This window comes from Lotus japonicus, chromosome 5, assembly GCF_012489685.1.
Source record: "Lotus japonicus ecotype B-129 chromosome 5, LjGifu_v1.2".
NCBI lineage: Eukaryota > Viridiplantae > Streptophyta > Magnoliopsida > Fabales > Fabaceae > Lotus > Lotus japonicus.
Window position 1 is genome coordinate 22,296,616 of NC_080045.1, and position 17,535 is coordinate 22,314,150.

The 17,535-nt window shown below is 41.3% G+C and overlaps 1 protein-coding gene and 1 non-coding gene across 2 annotated transcripts; one reads left to right on the forward strand and one right to left on the reverse strand.

The window, feature by feature from the left end:
* Positions 1-1,323: 1,323 nt before the first annotated feature.
* On the reverse strand, positions 1,324-3,165 carry LOC130720525 (uncharacterized). The gene is made up of 2 exons (XM_057571174.1): positions 3,032-3,165; positions 1,324-2,578 (listed from the first exon to the last, which is right to left on the reverse strand). The coding sequence occupies exon 2, from the start codon at positions 2,576-2,578 to the stop codon at positions 1,325-1,327; it is 1,254 nt and encodes a 417-aa protein (XP_057427157.1). The 5' UTR covers positions 3,032-3,165; the 3' UTR covers position 1,324.
* Positions 3,166-5,458: 2,293 nt separating this feature from the next.
* LOC130721616 (small nucleolar RNA R71) lies at positions 5,459-5,565 on the forward strand. The gene has a single exon (XR_009013543.1). It is a non-coding gene; the product is annotated as a small nucleolar RNA R71 (small nucleolar RNA).
* The last annotated feature ends 11,970 nt before the right edge of the window (positions 5,566-17,535 follow it).

Sequence of the window (17,535 nt, forward strand, 5' to 3'; positions counted from 1 at the left end):
AAAGAAATAAAAACTAAAGAAAAGAATAAAAATGCATGAGAATGCATGAAACACTACATGAGACTCAACAAAAAGACTCAAAACAACCAAAGAAATGACCCTAAACACTACTAAAATAGGGTCATCACACCACTATACTCAACGGCAGCTCGCCCTCGAGCGTAAATAACACTCGCTTGCCCTCAAGCGCAAGAAATGCTCCCACATAAGTGCTCTCAACAAGGAATACTTCACAAAAACAGGGGGACAAAGTAATCACAGCTAGTTTCAAGAGAAAGACTCGACAACCTACTTCATGCATCTTTTGAAAAGAGAAAAGTGTAGAGTCCATTCATGAGAAGCATTTAGATCTACAAATCCTAGGATGAGATGTTCATTTAGTGCACTGAGCACACAAGCAAGTTCATAGGTCCTGAATGTCATTCACTCAATAGCAACAAAGATCAAGCATGCAAGTATTCAAAGAGACTTCCATAAGGGTTGAAACATTGGCTAGGTAAAACATGATGGTGGTTGGTCCCTAAAGGAAAACTAGGCTTTCAAGCACATTGAGTGTGGTCCTCTTCTAATAACCCCGGAGCTTACAACACTCTTCCTTTACAAGTCTCTTGCACCCACCTTTTTACACTTTTTTTTCTTTCTTTCCAACTCCAACTTTTGGTTAGGAGTTCTTTTTCTTTCTTCTTTTTCACTGTTTTTTTTTTCTTTTGGGGCAAGAGGCTATTTCTCATTTTTCAGCTCCATACAACACAACAAGGACCATCACTCCCCCAATATTCCAACCAAACTTCCATCCCAACTTTTGGCTACAAAAAGATTCTCCTATTAAGCTCAAATGGGACAACTAAGGGCAATGTTTAACCGCAAACTCAGAATCTCAAGAAATCCTTCAAGTCTCAAGAATAAAGCATGAATCACTAAGCATACTATGAGTGAAATCAACGCAGAACCAAGAATTGCAAATGAGTCAGGATCCTCCAGAGAATTTTTATGGTGAAGGGTCAAAGATAGACCCTTAATGGACTCACCTCGACTCCTTTCTCAAGACACACTCGGAAGACCAAAGTCTCCTCCTCTCTTCCCCAACATGCAATCACTCATCCCCGAAACAACAACAAGTATTCACCAAAACATTTTCAAAAACAGCACTAGTAGGGAAGCAAAACCATAGCTAAAAGCATGTGAGTATAGGGAAGTAAAAGACCTAAAAACAAAAACAAAACCAGCTAAAACAATGCATGATCAAAAAGAAAACAAAATCTACAAATTGAAAATATGCTAAAAATGCATGACCTAAACTAAGAGTATAGTTACCTCAGCAAAATCACTCCATGGGGTCATGGTCACCCCTTCCATCGCCATAATCCGGATGAACTCCGGCATCATGCATCAAGCTCAAGTCTATCATCCCCTGCTCCAAGGTATTAAAATCCAAGGGCCCATTGTACCTGGGGTCTGATGTGCTACCTCCCCTCCAATGGAGGTCAAGATCCCTGTGTAGGCGATCTTGCCTCAAAAACATCCGCCCGAAAGCGGCCTCCATCCAAGCAGGAGAAGGGTCAGCACGTGGTGGAGTAACCACCTCATTCACCACCTCAGCATTTTCTTCTTCCTCCTCTTCTTCTTCCGCTTCCGCTGGCTCCTCAGGATCCTCTTCCTCTTCCTCCTCTTGAGGCATCCTTGCCGTCCATTCTTTATAAAGTTGAGCGATCCTCTCCTTACTGAGCAGAGGTGCCACAGGCAACCTCTTCTCAATAACATGGACTGGCCTCCTAGCTCTGTCCCTCACCGCATGAATCAAAGAGCAAATCAAGTGAGGAAAGATGGGTCGATGCTTGTCTTTACTCCTGTTGTAAAGGGAATAAATCCGACCAGCAATGATGGTGGCCACATCCATAGGATGACCTCTCAAGATGCAGTAGATGGCAACCAAAGTAACCTCTCTAACTTCAGATTTGTTAGAGCTAGGAATGAGGGAATCCTGCAAAAATTCAGCCCAAACTCTAGCCAGCGGTGTCATGTCCTTTCTCCTCACAAAAATAATCTCATCATCAACTGCTTCCCAGTCCCGCCCAGGCCTAACAATCACTGCCTTCATGTCTTCCAAGATCTCCGGTGACTTCTCCTTTAAGAGCTCATGATAAGTGGCCTTCTCGGGGAAAAGCTCCCTCTCTTGGTCCTCCGTGAGGAGACCAAGATGCCTGCGAATGACTGCTGGATTGTAGTCAATCACATCTCCCCTGAACCAAGATGAATTCACCGGTGGCCTAGACCTGTCCTCTTGATTGTCACAGTAGGTGTTCGCATAGAACTCCCTAACCATGACTTCACAAGCAAACGGAATGGGGTTGACCCAATTCTTCCACCTCCTAATCTCCATGGCTTCTTGCATGCCCAAGAGGTCTCTCCTTCCCTCCCGATACAAAACTCCCCGCTCCTTCACACACTCCTTGTGTGCTAGGTGAGCTCGGTAAAACTCCTCCTTAATTGCTGATAGGAAGCGGGAGCGATCAAAACTCCGGGAGGTGGAGGAAGAAGCTGCAGCTCTTGTGTTGGTTCTTGCTCTTTTCACAGGCATCTGCAAAGTTGTTAGCCCAAACACAAGCCACAAACGTTAGAAACGTTAGTTCAAAAAAAAAAAATAAAAAAAAAAGAAATGAGAGGAGAAACTTTGTACAAAAATAAAAATAAAGAACAACCTAAGAGCACCCAACAAGTTTCTTAGTGATTTTGGCAAAGAGAGAAAAACTACCACAAGCACTTGCCAAAAAACGACTAAGAGAACCCATTGAGGCATTCTATCAAACACCTTATAAGCAAAAGCTAAACTAAACTAATCCACAAAATCCTAACTACCCATTCCTCACAAATCTACAACCCCTTTCTAATTAAGCACAACATCAACCACCAGTGAGTATATACAACCCAAACCCAACTTGCATTGACACAAATCACTCACCCAAACCCCCTTGTAATCATGCATTGCAAATCCCATGAACAAAAATGAAGGAAAGTGAAAGTTGGAACTTACCTTGACTTGAGAGTGAGTGGGTGCAAGTGAAAGGAACTTGAAACAATGCAGAACTTGGAAGCAAATGGGAGAGCCAAAGTGTGTGCAAGTGAGAAATGAGAAGTGGAAATGGGGTTTGGAGAGAGTGAGGTGCGTTTTTTTATGAAGGAAAGGGAGTTAAGAGTGGAAGAAATGAAAGGTTGGGGTTTTAAAACCCAAAATGTAAGCAAAAGAACGAATAGGAGCGCTCGAGGGGAACGCTCAGGCGCTCACACCAGTGCCAGAGGCAGTGCCTCTGCCACTATTTGGCGCCTAGGAGCCCATGAATTGGCGCCTAGGCGCTCAACCCAGTTTTTTCCCAAAAATTTTTACTTTTTTTCTTTTTTTTTTTTGAAATTAAACACCTAAAATACTACAAAATTAAAAGATAGTAATTAACAAAATGAAAAGAATGGGTTGTCTCCCATTTAGCCCTAGGTTATAGTCCTAGGTGGACTCTCCTTCCGATGGTGTTAGGAAGGAAATTCCTTTCCATTGATTAACTTACCACAAGTGCAAGGAAGAAACCTTGCACAAAACCTCTGGAGTAAATCCTCCCATGAGGCAATGTCCTCTTGCTCATCAAACCAAGCTCTAGCCTCCCTTGTCAAAGAATGAGGGAAGAGTTTAATCTTCACTTCATCACTTGAAATGCCCTCAATCTTAGCAAGGGTGCTAGCTTGGGTAAACTTCACCATATGAGCATGTAAGTTCTCGTACTTGGACCCCCCATACTTGTTACCATTAACAAGCTTGATGAGAGCCGGATGGAACTCATCAATTTGGGCATTAACCTTGGGGATCTCTTCTGAAACCTTTGACCTGCTTCTAATCACATCACAGACAAAGTCATTGTCATGGTTAGTCTCAATCATAGGATTAAAAACAGAAAACCGTACCTTTTCCTTACCAACACGGAGAATGAGGTGACCCTTGTCAACATCAATCTTAGCTCTACCAGTAGCTAAGAAAGGTCGACCAAGAATGAGAGGAATCTTCTCATCCTCCTCCATATCAAGCACAACAAAGTCCACGGGGAACACATACTTGTCCACCCGCACCATTACATCCTCCACAATCCCATATGGAGTCTTGAGGGATCGATCCGCCATTTGCAAGGAAAGCATGGTTGGAGTAACCTCTCCTAGGTTAAGCCTCTCAAACATGGTGAGCGGCATCAAATTGATGCTCGCTCCAAGATCACACAAGGCTTCCACATCCGCCATGCCTTCAATTTCCACCGGAATAGTGAAACTTCCGGGGTCCCTTCTTTTCTTAGGCATCTTCCGCTGCAAAATGGCACTACATTCTTCCGTCATCAACACCGTCTCATCTACTCCCTTCAATCTTCTTCTCTTATGCAAAATATCCTTCATAAACTTAGCATATATAGGCATTTGTTCCAAAGCATCGGCAAACGGAATACTAATGTGGAGCTTTTTGAAAACATCAACAAATTTTGAAAACTTTTTATCTAAGCTCTTCTTAGCCAATGCTTTAGGGAACGGAACCTTGCTAGTTTCAGGAGTAAGATCAACTTCCTCTCTCACCTTAATAGGTACAACTACTTCTCCTCCCACTATCTCCTCTCTCTTTTCTCCCTCTGTTTTTTTCTTCAATTCATTCATCACTCTCCCACTTCTAGTGGCTACAACAGAGGCATTTTCTTGCTTAGGATTGGGGATAGTGTCAGAAGGAAATTTACCTTGAGGTCTCTCAGCTATTTGCTTGGCCAGCTGGCCAAATTGATTCTCAAGATTCTTGATAGCCGCCTCTTGATTCTTGTAATTGTTCTCCGTCCGGTTGATGAAAGTTTCCACCAACTCTTCTAAGCTCTTCTTGGAACCACTACCTTCACCTTCTCCTCGCTCTTGAGGTTGTCTTGAGCTTTGGCCTTGAAATCCTTGGCTAGGAAATTGTCTTTGAAAACCACTTCCTTGCCCATTATTACCTTGCCTCCAAGAAAAATTAGGGTGATTCCTCCATCCTGGATTGTACGTATTTGAAAATGGGTCATTCCGAGCTTGACCCATGGCCTTCACTTCCTCCTCCGGTCTAGTCTCTGTGCATTCTTCGCTGTCATGTGGCCCTCCACAAGTCACACACTCCACCTTGGCAACTCGACTACCAATCTTGGTAGTCTTCATTTGATTTTGAATCTCATTCATTTGCTTGGAGAGTTGCTTGTTGGAGGCCATAAGTTGATCATAAGCTTCAACCTCAAGGACTCCTCTTCGGGCTTGGCGATCATTACTAGAGTTCATGGCTCTTATAGCCATCTTTTCAATCAACTCATACCCCACTTGTGGAAGTAAGGCATCGAACTCTCCACTTGAAGCCGCATCCAAACCAAACCTCGAAGAATATTGGAGACCATCATAGAACTTTGCTACTTGCTCAGCTTGAGTAAGGTTATGTTGAGGACACCTCCTCAAGAGCTTCTTGAACCTCTCCCAAGCCTCATAGAGATTCTCATCGGTGGATTGAGTAAAAGTCATGATGTCATTCTTGAGCTTCCTCAAGAGGGCTCTTGGAACAAACCTTGTGGTGAACTTCTCAGCCAAGTCTTCCCAAGATGTAATGCTACCTTGGGGCTGTGAATTCAACCACTCTTCAGCAGTATCCCTCAATGAAAAAGGGAACAAACTCAAACGGATTGTGTCCGCTGAAACATTCTGAACTCTGTAGGTGTTGCAATTGCGGATAAACCGCTCCATGTGTGCATGTGGATCTTCAAGAGCACCTCCACGATACTGATTTTGGCTCACCAAGTTGATGAATGCCGGCCTCAGCTCAAAGTTTCCCGTGCCATCGGGGGAAACTATGCTGCTCGGATAATCGTAGCTCATGGCAGCCGAGGTGAGGTCTCTGAGAGAACGATTGGCATTCTCCAATTCTTGCTCTTGAAGTCTTTGAGCAAGAGCCTCATTCACTCTTTCTTCAATGTGGGCTTGCATCTCCTCTTCCGTCATTTGAGCAGCCATGGCTTCAAGCCTTTGTTGGGCTCGACGACGGCGAAGAGTACGTTCAGGCTCCGGATCAAACAACAATGGATCCGTGCCAAGCCTACTGTGCATAAACTGAAATCGCAAAAACAGAGAAAAGGTTAGTAACACCTATTCAATGCAATGCTTAGTAAAACAAACAAACAAACTCTTTAACTTAAACCGAAAACCACAAACAATCCCCGGCAACGGCGCCAAAAACTTGTTGGTCAATTCGCAAGTGCACGAATACCTCCGGGTTTTAAATTATCGAACCACAGGGATTGTGAGTGAGAATTATTGATTTAAGCCTAGAGTTTGCAAGTTCTTAAAACAGTAAAATTCAGAAGTTGGTTTTGGGTGATTGTGACAAAAGTTTTGCAAGAGAGCAATGTTGATAATGATGTAAATAACAAATGATGGGAAATTGCCTTGGGTGTTTGATCATCTAATCCATTTTAGTCCACCTATCCTATGCATGTGAATCCTTGATTCCACTCTTATTGTTATAGCCTATGTACTTACTAGTTGATTCCTCATAAAAGTAATTCTCTCAAACTGAAAGTTAAGCCCAATTCCTTGCGTACTTAATCATTCATAAGAGGTATGATAGCATAATTATTCAGGCCAACAAAACCCTACCCTCACTCTATTCCTAGAAGCAAGTATAGAAGGATGTATTCCAATTCATGTCCCTAAATCATAACAAATTTCCATTCTATTATAATCTAGCCTATAGCAAAGGTGCACCAAAGCTAAACATGCAATAAGGAATTGAAATACAAGATTGAATCAAGACTCATGCATAGAGATAGGATTTAACAAACTAAAATTTCATAGAATCTCTTAACCCAAAGCAAAAAGAGAACTAGCCACTCATGGCTAGTGAATTCATAAAGGAAATGTAAAGAAAATCTGAGAAGAAATACAAGTTGGAAACCTCCCTTGGTCCCAAAGTTCTCCTCAGCTCTCAAAACTTGATAAAAAATGAGTGAAATGACAAAATGTATCAAAGAAATTGGCCTAAGCCTTATTTATAGGCAAAATGAACGAAACTGGGCGCTCAGGCGCCAATTCAGAGCGCCTGAGCGCCAATTGCATGTTGAAAAACATGTTCTCTGACCCTATTGGCGCCTAGGCGCCCATTCCCAGCGCCTAGGCGCTCTAGCTCGCCTGAAAATGACTTTTTGGCTTCTGAAACTCCTCTTTTCAAATCTCTTTATGTTCTTCATCAATTCCATGCTTCTTGGCCTTCCTTCTCCTTCAGTTTCTGCACTCCAAACCTAACCAACAAGACAAGGAAGATTCTAGAAGCTCCAAGAGCTCATTAGCACAAGAAGTCCCTCATAAAACACAACAAAACCATGCAAGTCCTAAACTTTACTTAAAATGCAAGAAAACTACCTATAAAACCACCAAATTACCAAAACGAAATAAAAACTAAAGAAAAGAATAAAAATGCATGAGAATGCATGAAACACTACATGAGACTCAACAAAAAGACTCAAAACAACCAAAGAAATGACCCTAAAAACACTACTAAAATAGGGTCATCAGGTTGCCACCTAATGGTGCACCCAAATAAGTAATCGGTAGAGATCCCACTGTCCACCCATAGTTTAGTGCAACCCTTGCAACTTCATTAGAATCCACATTGCAGCCGATGAGAACTGATTTTGCCATGTTGAGTCTCAAACCCGATGCAAAGAGGAAGGAGAACAAGGCATGACACAAAAGTTCTAACTGTCTTTCATCCTTTTCACAGAATAATAATGTATCATCTGCAAATTGGAGATGATTTAGAGCCTCTGCATCTCCCATTTTCACACCACTAAATAGATTGATCCCAGATTCTCCAAGTAGTTGATTCAACATGCAAGAGAGTCCATTTGCACAAATGTTAAAGAGCAGAGGGGAGAGAGGATCTCCATGCCTCAACCCCTTTTCAATGTCGAAGAACCGCGATGGTGAGCCATTGACCAAAATTGCTAGTGAGGTTGTTGTTATACAGCTTTTAATCCACAACCTCCACTTATCGCCAAAGTTCATTTTGATATGTAAATAAGTAACACAAGAAAGGGGGGTTTGAATTGTGTTCTTTAAAAATTACTTGTTAAAACTTTAGTTTATGAAAAGAAGATAAGTTCTTAAGAAAACTGTTCTGGTGACTTTTCAAAAACTGTTTTAGTGCAGCGGAAGTAAGTAAATAAAGCAGAACGATCAGCACACAGGAATTTATACTGGTTCACCCTAAACGATTGGGCTACGTCCAGTACTTGGCCACCACCAAGATTTTCACTAGCAAGTATCAAGGACTTCTCCAATACAAGTATTAGACAGGACTTCTCCAAGTATTATCACGGACTTCTCCAAGTATTGTACAGGACTCCTCCTAGTATTATCACGGACTTCTCCAAGTATTGTACAGGACTCCTCCTACAATCAACAAGATTGTTTGGCTCTACAAGAAGTCTCTTCTCAAAAGAGTTGGTGTAGACAATTTATGGCACTGGAACTCTCAAGTGTTTTGGGTTCTGAAAGGACGTTGGAACACACAAGAGTTCAGAATCTAAGAGAGAAGTAAGAGAAAAGATTTGACTCTTTTAAGGTTTGGTATTCTCTCTTGATTTAGCAGAGGTATGAGATCGGATTTGACTCTTAGGAAATCTGCTGTGAGCTTTTAATGCTTTGAAGAATGTTTGGAGTAATTGCTCTGAGTTCTTTCTTTTCTTGCAATAAATTTTTCTCTTCTTCTCACCTTCAATCTTCAGATATGTTCTTTATATATGATCTTGCTAGTTGTGTAGCCGTTGAGACACAAAATCTGGCCGTTGTTTGTAGCCGTTGTGAGTGTCATCTAACCGTTGATTCAAATCTCCGGTTGGTAGCTTCATTAAATGCATGCTGCTGTTCAAAGCTATCCTTTAGCCAAAAAGGTGTACTTTGTCAGCTAGTAGGTGGTGATAGCTTTGGGCTACTTTGCAGAAGAGAGACATTTTGGAAAAGTGATGTTGACGTGTTGTCCTTTTTCCTTTTCATTGGTCATCGAGACTTCTGTAATTCAGGTTCCCTCTGATACGATTGTCCTGCACGATGCTGGGACAAGAGGTGCGACAACCGCTTAACAGTAAAACAAAACTTATCAACAGAAACAATAACACACAGTAATTGTTAACCCAGTTCAGTGAAAACTTTCACCTACGTCTGGAGGGTTTGCACCCAAAGAAAGGAAATCCACTATCTCAAGATTCAGGAATTACAGACACTCATGAACAACTCAGTTCATAGTTCACTTCCTAATCTACCCAGTGTATTTCTACTTAGAATCTCAACCTAAGTATGAAAGCCCCTCTCACTTTCTCTCAATCACTGCCACAGTGATTGGTTAACACAATAAACAAGTAGAGTTTGAACGCAATCAAACACACAGAATCTCTCTTTGCTTTATAGAATCAGTGAGCAAAGACAGATTCACAACAAACAAAGGACAAAGCACAATGAACAAATCCTAAAACACTCGATCTCTCTCTATCAGCTTCGGCCACTTCATGTTTTAGGTCTTCATCCTTTTATAGACTTCAGCAGCGGTAGCATGGGCTTTAGGGTTGGCATGGGCTGAAGAAACAGATTGCAGTAACAGCAATTCAAAACGCAATCTTGATAAATTCGGTTTCTTATTGCACAAGTAAAGATAGAAACCAATCTTTTGACAAAGATTGTTTCAACAAATAACAACCCAACAAATAAACCCTTCTGGAATAGCTACTTGCTCCTCAAGTAACTCAAAAACATATCTTCAGCAAATCTTCAGAGGGCCCACAACAGAAACACAAGCTGAGGACTGATGCCCTAGCTTCACGAAATCAGATGCCACGACATCTGCTACGACAATCGGTTGTTTTGACAAAATGCATGGCAACATGTTCCAACAATCTCCCCCTTTGTCAAATTTTGTCTAAAACAACTCACAATCAGAGAGGATAAAAACTAGAGAGACAATTCTCCCCCTTAGTCAGATCTCCCCCTCAACTGATGCAACTACACAACCAACTACCATTCTTCAGAAGACATAGTTGGAACAAAAATACTCACAAACACAAAACCAGAAGTACAATCAGCCTTAGCACATGACGACACCAAAATAGATCAGCTTGAACATCATCGTATCAGAAATACTACCATCAGAAGCTGGCAACACATGATCAGAAGTACTACTATCAGAAGCTAACCGCACATGATCAGAAGTACTACTATCAGAAGTAACGTTTCAGAAATAACGTTTCAGAAGTAACGTTTCAGAAATAACGTTTCAGAAGTAACGTTTCAGAAATAACGTTTCAGAAGTAACGTTTCAGAACTACTGCCATCAGAACATGCCTCTTGAAACAAACATAGCCATGATCTTGAACTTGTCTTCAAATTAAACAAACCAAAGCTAACACTATCAGAGCTAACACGATCAGAAGCAACTTCACAGTAAAACTTCACAGTAGAAAACATTACAGCAGATCCAACTAACTACTCCCCCTTTTTAGCACAAATTTGCAAAGGGTGCATCCAAAAACAAAAGAAAATAGAACAAGATCAGAGCAAACTAGTCTTCAGAACTTGACTTCTCTCCAGACCCTTCTGCACTTTCTTCAGAACCTTCCACCTCTTCATTACCTGCTTTCTGAGCAACAGCACTGTGCTCACCACCTTGACATTCTTCTTCTTGAAGTTTGTGTAGCAACGCATCAACTTTGAGCTTCCTGGCAGTACTCACCCTGATTGTCTCCTGCAAATCCTTGGAGACTTCCAGTAATTCAGCAATTATGGCCTTAGTGCCAGATTCAGTCACAGGAGGAGCAGATGTTCTGCTGGTTGGTAAAGCAATGTCTAGCACATGTGGCTCCAGAAACAAACGTTGATCCAAAGTGATTGGAACACCACGAGACATAGCCACATCATCAGCCCTGAGAATCTGAGGATGTTGCTTCAGTATGATCTCAGTAAGAAGTGAAGGAAATGACACAGGCAGCTTCACAGCACAAGTATCAGCATGCTTCAATGTTTGCTCAAACACGAAAGTTCCAAAATCAAAAGCAATAGACTTGCCAATCCTGTAGATCAACTTGGCAAGCGTTGAAGAAACACCAGAGGTATGCTGAGTAGGAACCCAATTCACAGCACCAATCCTGTTAAGAATAGCATACTTCACACTGAGATTTCCAGTAGACATCAACTTCTTGCTGGGCCACTTCTTCACATGACTTGCAGTAAGCTCCTTGGCAACATCATCCATGGACACTTCTTCATCAACAAATTCAATAGCACTTCTGCCAAGTGCTTGATTGATAACAGCAGGTGAAAACATCACACATTCAGCCCTCACATAGACTTTCCTGAATTCTGCACTGTCAGGAAGTCCTACATCAACAGAGAGATTCACCAAGAACTCTCTCACAAGCTTCTCATAGCACCTTCCAACATTCTGAACAGTCTTCATCAGACCTGCTTTCTCAATTAGTGCAATTACATCTCTGCATTCAAGAACATCAGAACCAACTTCCCTTTCCTTGGCCATTCTCCTCTTGCAAACAAGCTTCCACTTCTGAACATTCTCTTCTAAGTGGAAAGACACTCTATCAATAGGAACAGCAGGAACATTCTGAGGAATACGCTTACCAGAAAACTTCTTTTTCTCAGAAGATCGAATGTCCTGGACACCGACTTCAACATATGACCCAGAGTCTTCAACTTCAACTGAAATCTTCCTCTTCTTCTTCTCAGTGGGAGTCTTTTCTTCCTTTTGCTTTCCCTTACTCTTCACACTGGCCTGTCTGGATTTCTTTGATGGAGTAGGAGTGATTTCAGGAGAAGAAATCCTTCTTTTCTTCTTCATCCTCGCAGCAACACTATCAGCAAAAGTCTCAGTCAGAGGAACATCATCAGAAGCATCATCAGAGATGTCCTGAACAGAGGTTGGAGCCTGGATTGGCTCTTCAGAATTGATACCCGCAGAGTTATCATTCTTTGAATCAGCATCCTTAGAAGAGGATGATACAGAGATATCAGGCTGGGTAGCACCACCTGAATCTTCATGAGAAGTGGAATCGTTTCCAGAATTTTCTTGAGCAAAACTTTCCTTAGACCCAGATGTCTCAACATCAGGCACAACATCAGGGGGCGATTTCACAGGAGAATCTTCATCATTGATTTCCTCTTCGTCAGGAACATCCTCAAGGATAGGAACATTCGGAGCTTTGCTATTCTTGACCTGTGATTTGTAGACCTTACACGTTGGGTTTCGTGATCTCATCTTCTTGGGAGCTTTCTTGGACACAGAAGATGGTTGAGAAGAATCACTCTTCAAACCCATACACTTGACTCCTTTAGCAGTTCTTTCAATCTTGGCCTTGACAGATTCCTTCTTTCCTGAACTTTGAGACATGATGAATCGAGAGCAATTACAAACAGAGTACAGAACAACGAAACAGAATTGCAAATGAGAGATGATAAATCTTGAAGAAGATAGATGCACAAGCGGTTGAGAGAACACAATTTGCCCGTTGGAGGTAGTTATAGAATAAGTGAACCATGAAGTAACTTTCTCTCTGCTGATGTCACAACGGCAGTTAATGATGACCAAGAATAAACTAGCCGTTAACACACTGGAGCATGCTAATTGCTATGCATCAGAAAGACAAATCCCTAGACTTCCTCTTAATTTTTCAAAAGTGATAGCATCAAGGGGTTTTGTGAAAATATCAGCCAATTGCTTGTCAGTTGAAACGTGATCCAAATTAACAATTTTATCCTCTACCAAGTCTCTAATAAAATGATGTATAATGTCAATATGCTTGGTCCTGCTATGCTGTATGGGATTTTTAGAAATATTAATTGCACTGAGATTGTCGCAGTACAATGTCATGACATCCTGTTCAACATCATACTCTTTCAGCATTTGCTTCATCCACATGAGTTGAGTACAACTACTTCCTGCTGCAATATATTCTGCTTCAGCTGTAGACAATGAGACACAATTCTGCTTCTTGCTAAACCATGAAATCAAATTATTCCCTAAGAAGAAACATCCACCAGATGTGCTCTTTCGATCATCTGCACTACCTGCCCAATCTGCATCACAGAAACCAACTAAGGAGGAATTTGTATCATGAGTATAGAGAATACCATAGTCACTTGTGCCATTAATGTACTTGATAATTCTCTTGACTTGAAGCAGATGACTTGCTTTAGGAGCTGCTTGATATCTTGCACATACACCGACAGCAAAGGTGATGTCAGGTCTGCTAGCAGTAAGGTACAACAAGCTTCCAATCATACTTCTATAGAGACTTTGATCAACATCTTCTCCTTGCTCATCCTTGGACATTTTGATGTGTGTAGCAGCAGGGGTTCTCTTGTGACCAGCCTTTTCAAGGCCAAATTTCTTAACTAAGCCTTTAGCATACTTACTCTGAGATATGAACATAGAATCCTCCATTTGCTTGACTTGTAGTCCTAGAAAATAATTCAATTCACCAACTAAGCTCATCTCAAATTCAGATTTCATTTGTTGAACGAAATGCTCCACCATTGAGTTCGACATTCCTCCAAATACAATGTCATCCACATAGATCTGTGCTATCATGAGCTTACCTTTGTCATTCTTCACAAACAGAGTTTTATCAAATCCACCCTTGCTGTAGCCATTGCTTACAAGAAATTCAGTTAACCTTTCATACCAAGCCCTAGGTGCTTGCTTCAAACCATACAAGGCCTTCCTCAACTTGTACACATGATCTGGATGATGCGGATCTGTAAATCCTTTAGGTTGTTCAACATAGACTTCTTCATTCAAATAGTCATTCAGAAAAGCACTCTTCACATCCATCTGATATAGTCTGAACTTCAAGAGACAAGATACACCTAACAAGAGTCTTATAGATTCCAGTCTAGCTACAGGAGCAAAGGTTTCATCAAAATCAACTCCTTCTATCTGAGTATATCCTTGAGCAACTAGCCTTGCTTTATTCCTTGTGACAGTTCCAGTTTCACCTGATTTGTTCTTGAAGATCCACTTAGTACCAATGATGTTTACTTCTTCAGGTCTAGGAACTAACTCCCACACTTCATTTCTTCTGAACTGCTCTAGCTCCTCTTGCATAGCATTTATCCAGTATTCATCAGTGAGAGCTTCATTGACATTCTTGGGTTCTATCTTAGAGATGAAACAACTGTGAGCAATTATACTTCTGGATCTGGTAGTCACCCCTTCTTGAAGGTTACCAATAATGTTTTCTTGAGGATGATTCTTCTGAACCCTGATTGATGGAGCTTTGTTTGATGTGATATCTTTGTCTTCCTTTTCATCAGCACTTGTTTCTGACTCATTGTCGAGGGCGGTTGCTGGAGCATCGGCTGGAACATCAGTACCATCATCATCTTCATTCAGAACTTCTTCTTCCTTCTTGCTTGGTTCATCATCTACAGTCACATTCACAGATTCCATCATGGTCCTAGTGCGAGAGTTAAAAACTCTATAAGCTTTGCTGTTCATAGAATATCCCATGAAAATTCCTTCATCACTTCTAGGATCAAGCTTCCTCTTAGGATCACGATCTGCAAGGATATAACATTTACTTCCAAATATGTGAAAGTATTTTACAGACGGTTTTCTACCTTTCCATAGCTCATACTGTGTGGAGGATGTCCCTGCCCTGATAGTGACTCTATTATGTATGTAACAGGCAGTACTCATAGCTTCAGCCCAGAACTGGTGCGGAATCTTCTTAGCATGTAACATTACTTTAGCTGATTGCTGGAGAGTTCTATTTTTCCTTTCAACTATTCCATTCTGCTGTGGCGTGATGGGGGCAGAAAATTCATGACTAATACCTTCTGTTCCACAGAACTCCAAGAATTTTGAATTCTCAAACTCCCTTCCATGATCACTTCTGATTCTTACAATCACACAGTCCTTCTCATTCGGAAGTCTCATACATAGATTCTTGAATATTTCAAAAGTCTCTGATTTTTCTCTCATAAATTCAACCCATGTATACCTTGAAAAATCATCTACACAGACAAACACATACCTTTTTCCTCCCAAGCTTTCAACCTGCATGGGACCCATGAGATCCATGTGAAGCAACTCCAGAACCTTTGTCGTGGTCTGATGCTGGAGCATCTTGTGTGGCACCTTGGTTTGCTTACCAATCTGACATTCTCCACATAGCTTTCCTTCTCCCAAGCTCAAATTGGGCAGCCCCCTTATTGCTTCATCTTCAAGAATCTTTTGCATGCTTCGGTAGTTGAGATGTCCTAGTCTTTGATGCCATACATTCACCTCATCTTCTTTAGTTAACAAACATCTGGAAACATGACCTTTTTCTTCTGATGTCCACATATAACAGTTGTCTTTTGATCTGACTCCTCTCATCACAACCCTCTCATCATCAGTGGTCACAACACATTCTATCTTATTGAACTTCACATCATATCCTTGATCACAAAGTTGACTTATGCTGATTAGGTTGGCTGTTAAACCATTTACAAGTAACACATTGTTCAAGTTAGGAGATTCTGTGCTGACGAGTTTTCCTACTCCCTTGATCTTCCCTTTAGCTCCATCTCCAAAAGTAACATAGTTGGTGGAGTGACTTCTGATGTCTTGCAAGAAACTCTTGTTTCCTGTCATGTGCTTTGAGCAGCCACTATCAAAATACCAATCTTCCTTTGATGATGCTCTGAAAGACGTGTAGGCTACCTGACATCTGACTTCACCCTTGGGCTTCCATTGCTTCCTCATCTGAACATGCTTTTTATCGTACATCTGAGGATAACCATATAACCTGTAACAGTAGGGCTTTATATGACCATTCTTACCACAGTAGTGACACTTCCAAGGTACAGTTTTGTCAAGCTTAAGTTGGGGTTTCACATGCAGAGGTACATGTCGAAGCAATGAATCTGACAACTGATAATTTCTGGGCTTCTTGAACTCAGTTTGTTTTGCAGCTGACACAAATTTCTTTGAACCTTTCTGTTTTTCTCTGTTTGTTGTTCTATAGTCAAAGCCAATTCCCTTCAAACTCCCTCCTTGCTTGCTAGTCTCTTTCAGAATTTCATCAAGCATATCAGACCCACTGTTCAACATTCTAACAGATTTGTGAGTAGCTTCAAGCTTTCTTGTCAGAGTTGCCACTTCCTCTTGAAGTCCTGCATTAATCAACACTAGATTAGCTTTTTCCATAACATCAGCGTTTTTAAACTTACTTTGCCATTCCTCCAGATCTTCCTTCAGCTTTGTGCTGAGCTCTTTCAGCCTTTCATTCTGAGAGACAAGTTGTTCTATCTCACTTTGCTTTTCTCTCACAAGTTTACATGCTTCTTCCCACTTGATGTGTAGCAGCTTGTAAGTCTCAGCCAGTTCCTCATCTGTAATGTCCTCATCACTTGTATCAGACTCATAGATGGTTCCAGAGAAAGCATTGACTTTGTTTACAGATATCTCCTCCTCATCTTCAGTGTCTTCATCTGACCAAGTTACCATCATACCTTTCTTCTGCTTCTTTAGATAGGTGGCGCATTCAGACCTGATATGACCATATCCTTCACATTCATGACACTGCACTCCTTTACTCTGACCAGATCTTTCTTCTTCTTTGGTCTTCCTCTGTGAATTGGACAATTTGGGTTTGTTATCGAACTTCATGTCCTGGACATTAGGCCTGGTTCTTTTGTCAATCTTTCTCAATGCTCTGTTGAATTTTCTTGCTAGCATGGCCAGAGCCTCAGAAAGATTTTCACCCACACAATCTTCATCATCACCTTCATCAGTGTTTGACACAAAAGCAATACTCTTATTCTTCTTCTCAGATTTTCCACTCAGTTTCAACTCAAATGTCTGCAAAGAGCCAATAAGTTCATCAACCTTCATGTTCTCAATGTCTTGAGCCTCCTCAATTGCAGTGACTTTCATAGCAAACTTCTGAGGAAGAGATCTCAAGATCTTCCTAGATCTCTTCCTCACAAGCTTCTCATCTGACATAGGTTCTCCCAAAGCAAATGAAGCATTAGACAAGTCACGGACACGCATGTGGAATTCTGAAATAGTCTCTTCTTCAGTCATCATCAAATTTTCAAATTGAGTAGTAAGCATCTGAAGCCTTGACATCCTTACTCGAGTAGTTCCTTCATGTGCAGTTTTCAGAATTTCCCAAGCATCCTTTGCCACAGTACACGTATTGATCAGCCTAAACATATTCTTGTCAACTCCATTAAAGATAGCATTTAGAGCCTTTGAATTTCCAAGAGCAGCTTCATCTTCAACACTGGTCCATTCTTCTTCAGGTTTTTCCACAACAGTAGTAGAGGTGCCTTCAACCTCAGCCTTAGTGGGGTGCTTCCAACCCTTGACAATAGCTTTCCAAGTCTTGTTGTCAATTGATTTGAGAAAGGCTGTCATGCGAACCTTCCAGTAGTCATAGTTAGTACCATCCAGAATGGGTGGCCTAT